Here is a 15,319-nt window from a genome sequence, read left to right as displayed (position 1 = left end):
TTCCGCATTTCAAGTCTTTTCATTTTTTGCAACCCTTGGCTATCCACATTCCGGGGTGACCGTTCGAGTTTCGAAATTTTTTGTCCATTCGTATATTCTAATGTGTTCGGGGTACAATAAAAATTTCAAAAATTTCGTGAAAAATAAGACAAAGGTTATTTCCAAATTTTGGAATATCGGGGTTTGTTGATAGGCATTTGACGTGTCCATTCGGGCACCCGTGACTATTCAAATTTCTTTAAAATTTTTATTTTTTGCCTAGAAAATTAGTAATTCCATTAAAATTAGAGGTTTTGATTGGATTTGAGAATTGTCGGGTAGAATTGGAAAAATTCATGATCGATGGGATTCTCTGGGTAATTTTTATAATTACCAAACTTAGAAAAATTTTAGAAATTATTTCAAAAATCCTAGAAATTGGTATTTTTAAAATATCAATTATATTTGGTAAATTTTATTGCTAAAATTTTTTGAAAAAAAAATAGATTTGGAGTACCATAAGATAGAATTTGGTGGATTTCAAAATTAGTAAATTTTGAGGCCCTTGAAAATTAGAGATAATTCTTTTTTCTCAAGAATTTAATATTTTTGGGAGTTATTTAGTATTGAAGTATGCTTTTTACATGCTGACATTAGATATATACGGGTTATTCACATACAAATAATTCGAGTGTGCCTCGTATTTATAGTTATTTTCATTTGGATTAATTCTAGACGGTGTTTTCATGATTTTTTACCGTTGTTTAGCCACCAAATGCTAATCAAAGCATTTTTTTGTGCGACTAGTCAGTTCTAGTGAATTAATTTGCTAGATCATTTTTGCAAGGGTGGTCAAGTGAAGTTGGTTTGAGTGAATCGTGATTTTTGAAGAACTTTATTACTATGGCTTATATTGACTTCTCAGTGACTTAAATCTACTGGGTTATTACATCCTTTGGATATTCCATCTCGAAAGTGGGAAAGTATTTCCATGGATTTCATTACGGGGCTTCCACGTATCAACAGGGGTCACAATGCCACTTGGGTAGTTGTGGATAGATTGACAAAGATGGCTAGGTTTTTACCTACAAAAACAACAGTCAAAGCATCGAAACCAATTTGTCGAGCAATTGTTTAAACTATATGGTCTACCTTCTGATATTGTGAGCAATCGGGACTCTAAGTTCACAGCTCATTTTTGGAAGAAGGAAGTTTTCAAGAAATTGGAAACTACTTTGAGTATAAGTTCCTCTGATCACCCGTAGTCTGTTGGTGGGCAAGCAGAGCATGTGAATCAGATTGTAGAGGATATACTTCGTGCATATGTCTCTGGAAAACCATCAAGTTGGAAAAAATATCTTCCAACAATGGAATTCACCTATAACAGTTATAAGCATACGGCTACTGGCTATAGTCCGTTCATGCTTATGTATGGGTATCAACCCAAGACACCTGTTTGATGTCGATCTTAAGCACATTGAGCTTGATGCATCGAGGGGTTTCTTGTGTGATATGCAAGAAATGCTGACCCAAGCTCAGAATTCTACCAAGAGTGTTAGGATGATAGACTACATTTTATGCTGATAGGGGACGCTCACTTCAGTCTTTGAGCATTGGTTTATTTGAAAGTTCCTAAATATTCTCAAGCTTTGTCAACAGAAAAATGCTCAAAATTATCTCCTAAATATTGTGGTCTATTCTAAGTTATACGTCGGATTGGCAAGGTTACGTCCATATATGAATTAAAACTACCTCCTCATGTCAGATTTCATCCAGTCTTTCATGTCAATAGGCTGAAAGAGAAGCTAGGAGGTGAGGATAACACAGTTACTCCTCAAGAACTCGTTGAAGGTCAAAGATTTGTCCTATGTTCCACATGAACTTGAAAAGGTACTTAAATTCAGGGAAAGGAAACTTCATAGTCGCTTAAGGTTAAAATTAAGTGGAAAGATAAGGAAATTGAGTATTCAACTTGGAAGTCAGTTGAGAACGTTTAGTGTAGGTTTCTTTCTTTTCATTGTAAGAGTGCAATGTTTTGAGAGAGAGAGGAAGTATGTTATGTGCACATTATATGTGCATATACTAGGAAGCTAACCCACCCTAGACATGTGAGCATGGGAGCATGGGAACATGCTCTAGCGGGGCAAGGGTTAGGTTGAACCTTGGATTGAGGTTAGGGTCAAGCAACAAAGGGTCACACATGGAAATGGAGAGTCAAGAGTCACTTGAGGACCCTCCTATATAATAGGGACATGGAGTACTCTCATGGGATATTCTCTTGTGTAGAGCATTGTATCTACTCTCTTGCCATTTCATGCTAGAGCTATGTGCTGCTGGATTGAAGTCGTACCTCTTGATGGTATATGGGACACCAAGGTGAGGTTTATGGTACTTCATTATATTTATGTGTGCACCCTTGGGCTCAGGGATGGTTGGGTGGATGAGTATATGCCTGGTTTATTCATGTTTATGCATAGTGATTAGCTAAAGAGATCTTTAGGGTTTTAACACTCAGATCTTTAGGATTTTAACACTCAAGGGTAATACAAACACCAAATTAGCTCATAGGTACTATGGTCCATATAAGATTGAAAGAAGAGTTGGGCAAGTAGCTTATAAGCTATTATTACTGACAACCACACGTATATATGATGTGTTTCATGTCTCTCAATTGAAGGCTTATGTGGGGCCAATAGTGAAAGTACAAGATGAGCTACCTCCAATGAATGAGGAAGGTATGATTGAATATATATCGAAAAAAGTATTGGATACTAGAGAGAACATGTTACGCAACCGCTCTTTGGTGGAGTACCTTGTCAAATGGAGAGGTTTACCCAATGATGAAGCTTCATGGCAACTGGCCTCAATCTTGGAAGGTTATGAAGGCATTATGGGTGCATTTGGTGGATCAAATGAGGCGGCATAACAATGATTTTTCTTGCTGAAATTTCTTGTAAATCACTATTAAAGAGCTTTATACTACTTAGAGATCATGGAGCTTGCATTTGGAAATGTTGACAAAGGAGGTATCATCATGGAGAGCAAGTTTGGGACTATTTTGCATGCTTAAGATGCAGTGTTTGGCCATCGGAAGCAATTTACAACCATGGATCATTCGAGAATGTTCACATGAGTCATTCTTTTCCATATACTTGGTGGACATGGATTTGAGCACTTTTATGTGGATGCCGAACGCATTTGAAAGCCTAAATGTTATAAGGTTTCAAGGACAAAACCTATGGATGGAGATAGTTTGTAATAAAGTTATAAAGAACTATGGTCTTAGGCATAGCCCAATGTGGAGTCCAAGGTATTACTAAGTGTGAAAAGGGACCAAAGGTATATAAGTCAATTATAAGGACAAGTTGTAAATCACTTTTATCATCTTTACTCAAAATCAATGAAGGCTTGCTCATGCAAGCTTCCATGGTGACCTTCACCCATATCTTGGACTCTATGTAAACAATGTTCCGTGTTCTTAACTCCACGTTAACAAGTCATCTCCTTCCTCCCTAAATTCAATATAGTCATTGAGTTTTAATTCATGTATAAAAGGTTTAAAATGCTTCAAAATCAAAGATTATTTTGTTGGAGGTTGTTGAATGTAAGCTAATCTTTGAAGTTTGCATTTTGTTAATTACATTAGTGTTATTATTTTTGTTAACTCACCATGAATGCTTTGCTTTTCTTTGATCCTCCCTAGCTAGCTTTTCCACAAATGCTAGATAGGTGCTTCTCACATGCAAACGAAAATAAACATATAAAAAATTCCAAAACTTTATCATAGTATTTTAGTCCTCATCCAGATGTACATCATTAAAAGCCTGTGGATTGTAGGGTTTGAAACTCTTGAATGAGAGTCCTCCCTTCCACATAGCTTTAGAAAAAGCCAAGATTAGGCATCACTTTTTGGCTTTTGGTCCTATTCTCACCTTCCCTTTTGCTTGAGCTATGTTGGAGTGAGCTCTTCTATTACACAAAGCTTTTTATGGTTAATTGTTCTAGATTTCCCATTTGGAAAGATATGTTAACTTATTTTAGTTCCAAATTTTCCAATTGGGAAGAGATGTTGAAAACACTCCAGTGTAATGTCTACTTTAGTCTTCCTCAATGAATATCCCTAGGCATTAATAAATCGAAACATTAAATTCATCATACCGCCCATAACCACTTGTTTTTTTTTGTTTGAAATTAATTACTACATGATTATGGGTTAGCATGGCACCAAAATGTGTGCATTCTTTTCATGAATAACATACAAACAATATTTTTGTTTTAGATTTCTCTACACACTATGTATATGTAAACGCATGCATGCACACACACACACACACATGGAAACATATGTTAACTTATTTTAGTTCTAGATTTCCCAATTGGGAAGAGATGTGTGTGTATATATGTGGATGTATATATATGTATATGTATATATATTTACTATGTATATTTATATATATATGAATGTGTGTGTGTGTGTGTGTGTGTGACACATGCATACATGTGTATGTATGTATGTACGTGTCACACATACATATATACACACACACATGTTTACATACACAAAACACACATATGTGTATATATATATATGTATAAATACATACACATGTATGTATATATGAATGTACATACGAATGTAACTAGGGTAAGTGTAGTAGTGGCCTCATTATATGTGTTTTTATGACGTTGCTAAAATACTCTAGCCTAGTGCCTTTGTAAAAAGTAGGGCTATTCATTAGTATGTGGCTTTATATAAGCTTAAAACCATCTGATACCCCACATATGAAGCATACTGGAGTGTGGACTGTTAGCTTGAGCAGATTGTTTATCCAACATTCTACCATCCTCAGTGATCCACTTCATAGGCCACCACGAGAGCAATCGAGAAACGGTACTCCACTAATGGCAACTGTTACATTTTACTGGGACAAGAGCTTTGACTATAATAGCAGCCAAGAAAAGAGGAAACTGCAGATGCCAACTCAAAAGAACCTCACTGATTAGCATGTGAGAACCTGATGTGCTATCAGTCACATTAACATGTTACATGCAGCCATTTGACACATTACAAACATAAAAACATAGATTAATAGAAATCATAAAATGCACAACAACCTGCTTTTGTTCATTTCTCTTGGCCATATTGTCACTGTATGTATGTATGTACAGTATGTATGCATGGATGTTCTATTTATGAATGTATGCATAGCAGCATACAAACCTTCAAATCAGCATGGATGTTCTATTTATGAATGTATGCAAGCATACAAACCTTCAAATGATTTGAAGATTTGTATGGATGTTCAATTTATGAATGCATGTATACCATACAAACCTTCAAATGATTTGAGGACATGTTTCAAGTGAGTTTAAGTGAAAGATTATTAGCACCCCCATTGTCTCTTATTAATTGAGGTGTTTGCTGTGTGATTTTAGGTTCTATTTTCCACTAAATAAGATATGGATTTGCTGTTTGTTGGAAACTCTGAGGTAGCTGTTCAAATTCCTGCTCAATTGGCAGCAGGAAACCTTAAAGATATTGAATGCCAAGATGCAGGATAATTGCTTGCCCAAACTATATATTTTTACATATTGAATATGATTATGATTTCCCCCTTCAATGTGGGGGTATTTATCACTACAAAGAAGAGCAGCTCTACAGCTGCTGAATTTTAGCTGTTAAAAGCCTACAACAATGCTCCTCAAGAACGGGCCAGGCCACTGTGGATTGCTTGGATCCTCTTGGTTAGTTCAAAACCTAAAATGTGTGACTTATGCTGCATCTTGCCCAGCTCATGGGTTGAGTCTTCTTTCTTCATGAGATCTACTTCAGACCTCAGTGAAGGATTTCGCCTTGCATAACTGGGAGCAGATGCAGTAAATGAGCCATTGACACTTGCACTCTTGAAGAGTCTCCTTGGACGCTGAGCAGACTCCCCAGTTGCTCCATTGCCCGAACCTAACTCTTCCTCTGCAACTTTGCCTCCTTTTGCATGACCACCTGAGACATTCAAGATGATTCTCTCTCTCTCTCTCTCTCTCTCTCTCTCTCTCTCACACACACACACACACACACCCCTGAGGCATGTGTGGTAGATTGGTTAGCTCATGGAGTTGTTATTCAACACGACTTGTGTTCGAATCTCACTCCCGTCGGATAGATCATATTTGGTCTCTTGGGATTGTTCCTACGACGTTACAAGAGCTTCTTCTTCTTCTTCTCTCTCTCTCTCTCTCTCTCACACACACACACACACACACTGTAAAAACTAATGTAGGGTTCGTGACATGTCTGTACTCTTCTGTCGTCACTCTTCCTCACTAAGACCTTGTGCAGTCATCACAACTTGATCTGCCATTTTCGAAAAGATTCGGAGATTTCCATTTTCATCCTACTGGGGCATTTTGACAACTAGGCCCCACACCTATACCCATGCCCATGTGCATGTGCACATGGGTTCCAGTCTGGAACAGTATGTGCACACATGCACATACTGTTCCAGACTCACTTCATCAACAAGGCAAATGGGCAGATGACAGTTTGACCGTACTCCTGGCTTCTTGTGTTGCTTTGTATGTCTCTTTGCTTGATTTCGTTACATGATCAGTTGCTTTATTGGTTAGTTATTTGACCAGTATTCCTGGTTTCTTGTGTTGCCTTGTATGTCTCTTTGTTTGATTTTGTTACATAATCAGTTGCTTTATTGGTTAGTTTTCATGGTCTTGTATGCCCTTTCTGGACCTATGTATATTTGTTGTGTACAAATACGGAGATGGACACACATGCACACATGTTTATAATAAATACACAACACATACGAAGGTAGGATGGTCATATCATGGCCCCCTTTAGCTGGATAAACCTATATGGCTGGCAGAGGCACCCTTTGAATACACTAGCAGAGACATGTAACCACTATGATATTTTTACTTTTCTTTAGTTATAAATGCTGCAGCAGGGAGAATACCTTGAAAGACTCTCTGTGATGCCCTGAAAGATGCTTTCGCCATTGATGTGAGTCCCTTCTCTTGACAAGGCTTCTCCGATTCCTGGAGGAGTTTCGATCCATCCTCTCGGAAGTCAAGTACTCGCTCCCTAAAAGAGAAACAACACTGCAGCTCCTCATCTCTGCTCAAGGCTGCTACACAACGATGGTTTGATACCTTTCTAGTTAATTAGATTCTCTCACCTGGGTAATGAGGCATGTTCCCTTTCAGGAGGTATACTTGGAGTGCCCTTGGAATAATTCTCTTCAAGGTATGAGAACTGTCTCTTGAACTGGTCTGCTGTGCTGTTGATTTCAAGTTGCCAGGTCAAGAACAGAAAGGTAAGAGTACAAGTTCCACAATGATGCAGAAGATAGGCACAAGTACCTTGGATACATGAACCGCCCCGAGCCCTTTCCATGAAGGTATTCCTTGAGCATTTGAGGGTGATACTCCAAAATCTAAACGAGCTGAAATCAGTATATGAACTCTCCCATATGCCACTTAATGAATGCCATAGATCTTCTTAAACACTTGATGCACAGCACTTGATATATGGCAAGCCACATAATAGTTGTAACTCAGTATGCAACAAGGAACACTAACCTCTCGATAAATGAGCTCTCTCACGTCCTCCTTGGATATCCTCCGGCGCTCGAACTCGAATTCCGCTTTGGTTATGGGCTGAGCTGATGGCTCACGTTCTACCTTTGACAACCCTTTGAAATAAGGATCAGATAAAGCCTGCAAGTGAGTACCATGTAAGTTTCTGTTGTTTAACAATACAGAAATTAAATCCATCTATCACATAATTATCCCCAACAATAATCTATGATTAACTACAACTATTTGTATTAACATTGTCTGGGCAGTTTATTCTTTTGCACACTTGAAAATTCAGTGTAGGTTATACCCACAGAGGACAGTAACTGAACGTGACGGAGACTCCACTGCAACAAGACTCCTAGAAGCCCATTTGCAATGCCATGCACTTTTTTTCCCATGATGCCATGCCTTCCATGAAGGCTTAGTCTACTCTTCTTAAAGTATGACCAAGTCAGCCATGAGGCCTCTACTGCTGCTTCAGCCTCCCAAAAAAAGAGAGAAGGTTATTCAGAAGCTCCTATACAGGATAAACATGTTGAAATACCATCTAAAATATCAGGAAAGGTGATCGCTGATGGATTTGGCGAAGACCTTGTATGCAGTACCAATGGGTTGCCAATATGGAGTCTCTCGTATGAGCCCAGAAAGCAAATCAAGCAATGTACGTTTACTGTCTTCAAGGTCTCCAATGCCTTACCGAGGCAACTCAATCAGAATGAAGTCGCCTCCCATAAGCCAAGTGTTTGTGAAGAAACCTTTGATATGCGGAAGCCCTCTAGTATGACTAGGCCCATGGCTAAGGGAAGAGGGTTTCAAACTCTACTAGAGACACCTTTTGCCATAGGAAGGTTGCCATAAATTTGGAAAGGGAATACTGACAACACACCATGGTGGAGACCCTCCATATCAGCCAAGAGATGTCCCAGATCCTTCCAAGGAGATCTATTAGGCTGTTGTGTTCTCTCCTTGGAAGATGGCCCTTGGGGAGAGCTCCAAGCTGATCCAGAGATCGCTACTACAGCATTGAGAGTCAAACACCGCTCGGTTTTGTATTGTGGACACCACCGCAGCCAACTCCCTGGGGGAGTTCAGCCCAACTGACAGAGAAGGAGATGGCTGAAGTGCACATGTCAGAGGGTGATGATCGGGGGTGTGATAAATTTTGAAACCATTTTTTAGCATTTTGAAAACCATTTCAATTCAGTTTTGAGACAGTTTTGGCTGACACTAGCAATCATGGTTGAAGGGGTTCCTGTCTAGTTTGCTGTCCTGGAGCGGTCCACTGGGCATGCCCTACAATAAGGGGGGGGGGGGATGAACTTGGGATGCCTTTCAGCCAGAGGAGAGGAGCCTGCTGGACTGTGAAACTGAATTGAGATGACAAGATGCCCCTCTGATCTAAGGTTTGCTTAACATGCCCCCCTCTACCCTACCCTTGTATACCTCGCCATTTGAGTAAAACAAAACAGAAAACCTGGGACTGGAGAACTACCTCTTCAGCAGTAGGTCTATCCTTCGGATCAAAGGCCAAAAGTCTCTCTAGTAAGCGCAAAGCCAATGGATCTGCATTTGGAAATTTCTGGGAAAATGGAACAGGATGCTTCTTGGGCATACCAGCAAGGTACCGCCTTGCCTTGTCATTGCGAATCTGTAAAACCCAACAAATGCCAAAAATTCTTAATTGAAGCTTGGAATATGATCCGCACAGACTCAAAAATGTGTGTTTGGACTTACCCTAGAGACAGCTTCTGGTGGTGGGGTTCCCAGCAAATCAGTTATCAGATCCAGTTGGTGGACCACATTCTTTCCAGGGAAAAGAGGCTTGCCCAACAATACCTCAGAAAAGATGCAGCCAATGCTCCATATGTCAACAGCAGGAGTGTACTGCCATAGGCAAGGTAAAAAATGTACATTAGCAAGAACACAAATTATAGAATTCAAGCCCATTGAGCTTTTAAACATGGATTAGGTTAATACTCTATGGGTTGTGCAAGAGGTGATATATACCTAGATGAATCCAGGAACATGCCCAAATTCACCTTTTAGGAACGTGCAAGAGGTGATGTCTGAGCAAGTGTGCACATAACTCAGTGTGTATCCATTGAGGCGACCGAGCCCCCTGGTGGTTACTCGGTGTTGTATGGGACACAACCCATGAGCAAGGTCGTTTGTGAACTGAAAGCCTTGTGAAGAGGTGTTTTAAAACAATCTAGCCGGGTAGTCCGGATTCGTGAGTTCATTTACTGCTTTTTGATTTCTATGCGTGCATTTGGTGCTCTGGATGCAGGTCGGTCCCGGTTGCCTACACTAGGGTGTACCCCAAACCCCACCCCCCCCCCCTCAAACCCCTCTTCCTTGAAATAAACATCCCAAGAAGAAAAAAGAAGAAACCAATTACCTTAGAAAAAAAGGAACCACATAGCTCTGGTGCTCGGTACCACCGTGTAGCAACATAATCCTATAAACAAATAATTGATCAATATATGTCATTTCTTAAACAAACATAACAATCAAGAATAAGAGATACAGTGCACTATTGAGGTGACTACTCTAATGCGCTGAAAGAAAACACATGTAATTGCCCTTACCGTCCAGAAGATAGCCGTTGGAGCATCATTGAAGGCCACTCTGGCAAGGCCAAAGTCACAGACTTTGAGCTTACAGTCAGCATTTGCCAGCACATTTTTGGGTTTCAAATCTCGATGAAATACATTGGCTGCATACAGAACATCCCACTTTAATAGAAGACCCAGCAACCATTTGAGTATAATGACATGGTTTATGCTTAAGATTAGGATTGCTTAAGCTACTGTGCTTTGCAAGTACATGACTGGAAATAAAGAAGCATAGTAGGTTGGTTTCAAGCTCAACCTGTGTGAATGTACTTCAATGCACGTAGCAGCTGGTAAAGGAAGAATTGATAATGCTCTGGAGTTAAGTCATCATTGGCCTTGATAACTTGGTGCAGATCCGACTCCATTAACTCAAACACAACATAGATATCCTTGAACTCCCTGCGTGAGGGGGGAAGCATGATGTGCTTCAGCTCAACAATGTCTGGATGCCGCAGGAGCCTGAGAAGCTTAATCTCTCTAAGAATTCGTGTGGCATCAGAGACGTGCTCAAAGATGTCATTGATCTTCTTAATGGCAACTTTCTCTCCAGTATGAGTATCAATAGCTGAGCAAACAACTCCATAGCTACCCTTTCCTATGACCTCTTGTAGTATGTACCTTGTGGCCTCTCCATACTCCGTAAAGAATTCAACCTCCTGGTCACTCTGCATCAAGCAGTTTTAGATGACAAGCTTCAGAGAAACCCATGTTTTCATCAGCATGAAAGGCATGCTTGAGGCAGCTATACAACTTCCATCTGGAAACCTACTCATAAGCTGTAGACATCAAGACATTAATAAAGAATTAAACTCACCTTGCTCCGTTGCTTGTCGGATCTGTGCATCTTCCTTCTGTTCTTCTGCCCACCACCTGCAGCAGCTGCAGTGTCCTCAGAGTGCCCTGGTGAGTCTGGTTGAGCCACAGAGTGAGACCTCACTTCCTTGGGGAGCCTGAAGGCAACTGTAGTCTCAGGCGCCACCACGTCTGATGCTACACAGGGGGCGTTGAGTCTGTTCCAGCGATGCCGGCACCAATGGCGGAGGTTGTCAACCAGAGCCCCACCCATGTGCTGTACCGAGGCTTCCAGAGCCTTCCAGAAGCACAACCTTGAGCAAATCCACACAATGGCATTCTCATCGACAATGAGCATATGCCATCACTTTTGCAGTGAGTGTGATATTAGAGTTTTTAAGCTAAGCTTTCCTCCCCATCTCTATGTAGTCTGGTCTCTACGGCAGTGAATTGTGTTGTACGGCAAGAGGATTGTGGTGTACGGCAGCGAGCTGGAGTGTACGGCAGTGGATTGGATTGTACGGCAATGCTCCAATTGAGGATAGAGGCAAGAGTGAACACAGTTCTCAGCAAAATTCAGCCAGCTCCTGTCATGTAGGTACACAAGCTTCAACAGCAGAGGAATCCACGCTTTGCAAGCAAGGAAAAATGGTACCACACAGAAGAAAAAAGTTGAACTGTTTTTTTGACTAAGTGTTGAGAAAGATGGTCCACTATTGCAAAGGGACAGAAAGCCCTCTTTTTAGTGGACCACAGAAGAAACCCAAATGAGGGTTGCCCACAACAGAACCAGCTCAAGAGGTAGCAACCACTCACCAGCAAATAACTGCTCAAGTCTCTGCCCCAACGAGAAAAAAGGAAAAAGCAAGTATTGAAAGAAACAGGTTGTGATGTGCCTTTTAGCCTCTTCACAAGAGAGAGATGCAGAATTGGATCAAAAAAGAGCGCCCTGAGGATTACCTAGTGTACAATGTGTGGCTCCCTTCAAAAGACCAACACAAAAGCTACACCCCATTGACCCCTAACACAGCAAGTTTGTCCCCTCCACTAACCCAAGTTAGAACCTTTGCCTGTTTGCCTAACTAAATTGAAGCCAAAATGGGATAGAGATGAAGATTTCTTGCTTTTTATACAGAGAGTTGAGAGACTAGTCATGTGCAGAGGTTCTGAATTGAGATCTAGAGAGAAGCGAGCAGAGAAAGGCACAGAAGAGACGCCTTGTGTGTGTGTATGTTGTTTTAAGAGACAGAGAGAGAGAGAGACAGAGAGAGAGAGAGGGGGAGAGATATAACAGCTATGGTGGGCAACAGAGGCAGGGTGAAGATGTTCTGTGTTGGTAGACTCATGCAGACGATGGGTCAAAGGCAATGGTGAGGGGGACAACGGGAGTAGAGGGGCAGAGATCCCAGGGAGAGAGAGGATCTCCGATCGATCAGACAAGGGGGAGAACCCAAACACGGAAGAATGGAGATGGGGAGTGGTTGGCCATGTGTTGGCTTTGGCTAACACAGTAAGTGCTTAGGAAACTTCTCTACATTTCACCTTAGCTAATTCACATACTTGTGCCTATTTGGACTGATTTCACCACAGCCAGTGTGTGTGTGTGTGTGTGTGTGTGTGTGAGAGAGAGAGAGAGAGAGAGAGAGAGAGAGTGCGTGTACATGTGCCTCCTTTGACTGATTTCACCACAGCCAAATTGCCAGTGTGTGTGTGTGTGAGAGAGAGAGAGAGAGTGTGTGTGTGTTTACCACAGCCACTTATGCCCATTTGCTCATTTTTTCCATAGCCATGGTGCAGAAATGCTCCTTTCCCATAGTTTCACCATAGCCATAGCCAGGCACATGCCTAAGCTGTAGGTATGATCCAGCTTATTTTAAGCGCTCTCTGTATCTAGATTCTAGAATACAGATCTCAAGGCCCTGGGAGGCTGTTAGCTAGGGCTTGGCAACTGCATTGAGAACTGCAAAATTGTGCGTGTGTGGGTTCAGAGGACCCCTTTACCAACAGGACCCATCACCTCTGACATGGACTCTCTTTCTGCAGAGAGGGCAGAATAGGTAGAGACTCGTAGTCTTGTTTTTTGTCTCACGAGTCACGCCTTTCCCTTCATTCTCGATCGAGAGTCGAATCTAATCCCACTCAATCCGTGTTAGAAAAAAGCCAGACACAGAAAAAGAGGCGCACACAGTAGCAGTACTAGCAGCGTTCTCTAGCCCTTGTTATACTCTGTGACCATCTTCTGTGTAAGGAGACAAGAGAGAGAGACAGACAGACAGACACAGACATAGCGGGAGAGAGAGAGAGAGAGAGAGAGAGTGTGTGTGTGTGTGTGTGTGTGAGAGAGAGAGAGAGAGAGAGAGAGAGCGCTCCCATGGTTTCTAAATTCTGTATGTGCCCAATTTAACAGTCTTCTAATAATTATTTATTACCATTAATTTGTTTTTCTTTTTAACATTCTTCTTATAATTATTTTGCTAATCAATCAAAATTACCCTTAATTTGTTTTTTTATCAGTTTCTCTAAATTCATGATGTTTATTTTTTTTCTGATTAATCAAAATTACCCTCAATTCGTTTTCCATTTTTTCTTGGTGTGGACGTGCCCAGTTGACCCCTTTTTCTTCTTGTATTTATTTCGCTAATTAATCAAAATTACCCTCAGTTTTTTCTTGGTTGACCTCTTTTCGTCTTGTATTTATTTTGCTAATTAATCAAAACTACCCTCAATTTCGACCAATTGACCCCTTTTTCTTCTTGTATTTATTTCGCTAATTAATCAAAATTACCCTCAGTTTTTTCGTGGTTGACCTCTTTTCTTCTTGTATTTATTTTGCTAATTAATCAAACTACCCTCAATTTCAACCAGTTTTTTCTTGGTTTCTAAATTCTGAATGTGCCCATTTACTTTAATCAAAATTCCCGAGAGTTTTTTTCTGGGGTTTTTCGCTCGTTTCAAAATTTAATGAGATTTTTTTTATGGGTTTATTTTCTGGTGGAATTTTAGGGCCTGAATTATCGTGGAATTTTCAGAGCATCCAATCTAAGCACAATTTTAATAGATCTGCGCCACCCATACAGCCTTTTTACCGACGCAACTTCTCTAATCACATCAATTAATCGTAAAATTTGTGGCTTGACCCACATGATTTGGCGCATGAAAACTGGTAAAATGAGATCGCCCAATTGGAGAAAAACATCCGGCGAGAAGAATTTAGCTATATTAAGCAAAAAAATTTGGGAAAATCCGAATCGCCGAATAATATAATTTAGCTCACAACACAAAAAAAATATCAACTTGTCGATTAATAAATTTATATTTAGCTAGATTAAACACACACAAAAATCAGGAAAGATGAAATCGTAGCTAAATTAAGCCCCCCAAAAAAAAAAAGGAAAATCCGACATGGTGATTAACGTATGGATTAATGAAAAGTTTGGTGGGTTAATTAATTTTATGGTGCAATATAATATATGGCCCCCATCATCATGTCATCACATCAGCTTGTCGGTGTTTGCACCGTCACCCACTTCCCCAAAAGAAAAGCTCAATTATCATTTTAAAAAATTATAACAATATCTTGAATAATCATTTAAAAAAATGATTGATAAACTGTAATAATATCTTAAATAAATCAGGTGAAATTGGATTCATAAACGCAAGATTTTTTATTCAATTTTCCCCTCTTTTTTAATCCTCCATTATTTTCATTTATTCCTTGAAGACTTGAACAATAAATCATTGATTACATGAAGAGTATATGGCAATGTGTACTGTCTGCCAGATTAAGATTGAAAATCACATACTGTCAAAATCAATTAACACTTTGCCAAAACCCTAAATAAAATGGGATTATTTCATAATTGAACTCTTAATTTGGGTACAATACAAACATGTACTCTTAATTTGGGTACAATACAAACATGTGAGAGAATCATTTTTGTTATTTGAGATATTCTAACTAGTGACAAATCAAGTTATTTAGTTAGTTGGATCCACTTGAATGATGATGTGTTAAGATGCCATTCTTATTGCAAATCCTTGGACAATTTATATCGCAAGTATCTGGGTGCAAACATTGAGCAATATAATTATAATTTCTTAACTAAACAATTAGTTTGATTAATCTCTTTATTAAGCACGTATTCTTAATAATCTCTTTACACTTATTGATCTCTTTAATATGGGTAGCAAGTAGGTGACCCGCGCATTGCTACAACCAGACCATACAACAAAAAATACTTTCCAAGGCGTGACCCAGCGTGAAAAATTATACCTTCATTTCAATTTTCAAAAATCCCAAAATCATTGTTTTTCCTTGTCCCCTTTTCTCTCTCGCTCTT

General features: G+C 39.9%; 1 protein-coding gene across 3 annotated transcripts; it reads right to left on the bottom strand.

The window, feature by feature from the left end:
- Window positions 1-5,519: 5,519 nt before the first annotated feature.
- On the bottom strand, window positions 5,520-13,377 carry LOC147603308 (mitogen-activated protein kinase 15-like). Of its 3 annotated transcripts, none has more exons than XM_086796825.1 (12): window positions 12,728-12,960; window positions 11,002-11,566; window positions 10,444-10,852; window positions 10,161-10,288; window positions 9,971-10,030; window positions 9,307-9,456; window positions 9,065-9,220; window positions 7,573-7,710; window positions 7,354-7,427; window positions 7,170-7,271; window positions 6,948-7,075; window positions 5,520-5,980 (listed from the first exon to the last, which is right to left on the bottom strand). In XM_086796825.1, exons 2-12 carry the CDS (start codon window positions 11,335-11,337, stop codon window positions 5,682-5,684), a joined length of 1,980 nt encoding a protein of 659 aa, XP_086652951.1. In that variant the 5' UTR covers window positions 11,338-11,566; window positions 12,728-12,960; the 3' UTR covers window positions 5,520-5,681. The 3 variants fall into 3 exon arrangements, with proteins under 3 accessions (XP_086652951.1, XP_086652950.1, XP_086652952.1); XM_086796824.1 differs by lacking the exon at window positions 12,728-12,960 and adding an exon at window positions 11,796-11,934; XM_086796826.1 differs by having other exon boundaries at window positions 11,002-13,377.
- Between the last annotated feature and the right edge of the window lie 1,942 nt (window positions 13,378-15,319).

The sequence above is a fragment of the Cibotium barometz genome, chromosome 64 (assembly GCF_041138505.1).
Source record: "Cibotium barometz isolate CiBa-2024 chromosome 64, ASM4113850v1, whole genome shotgun sequence".
Lineage (NCBI taxonomy): Eukaryota > Viridiplantae > Streptophyta > Polypodiopsida > Cyatheales > Cibotiaceae > Cibotium > Cibotium barometz.
Note: the sequence above shows the minus strand (reverse complement) of the source record. Positions and strands in the feature narration are given on the sequence as shown.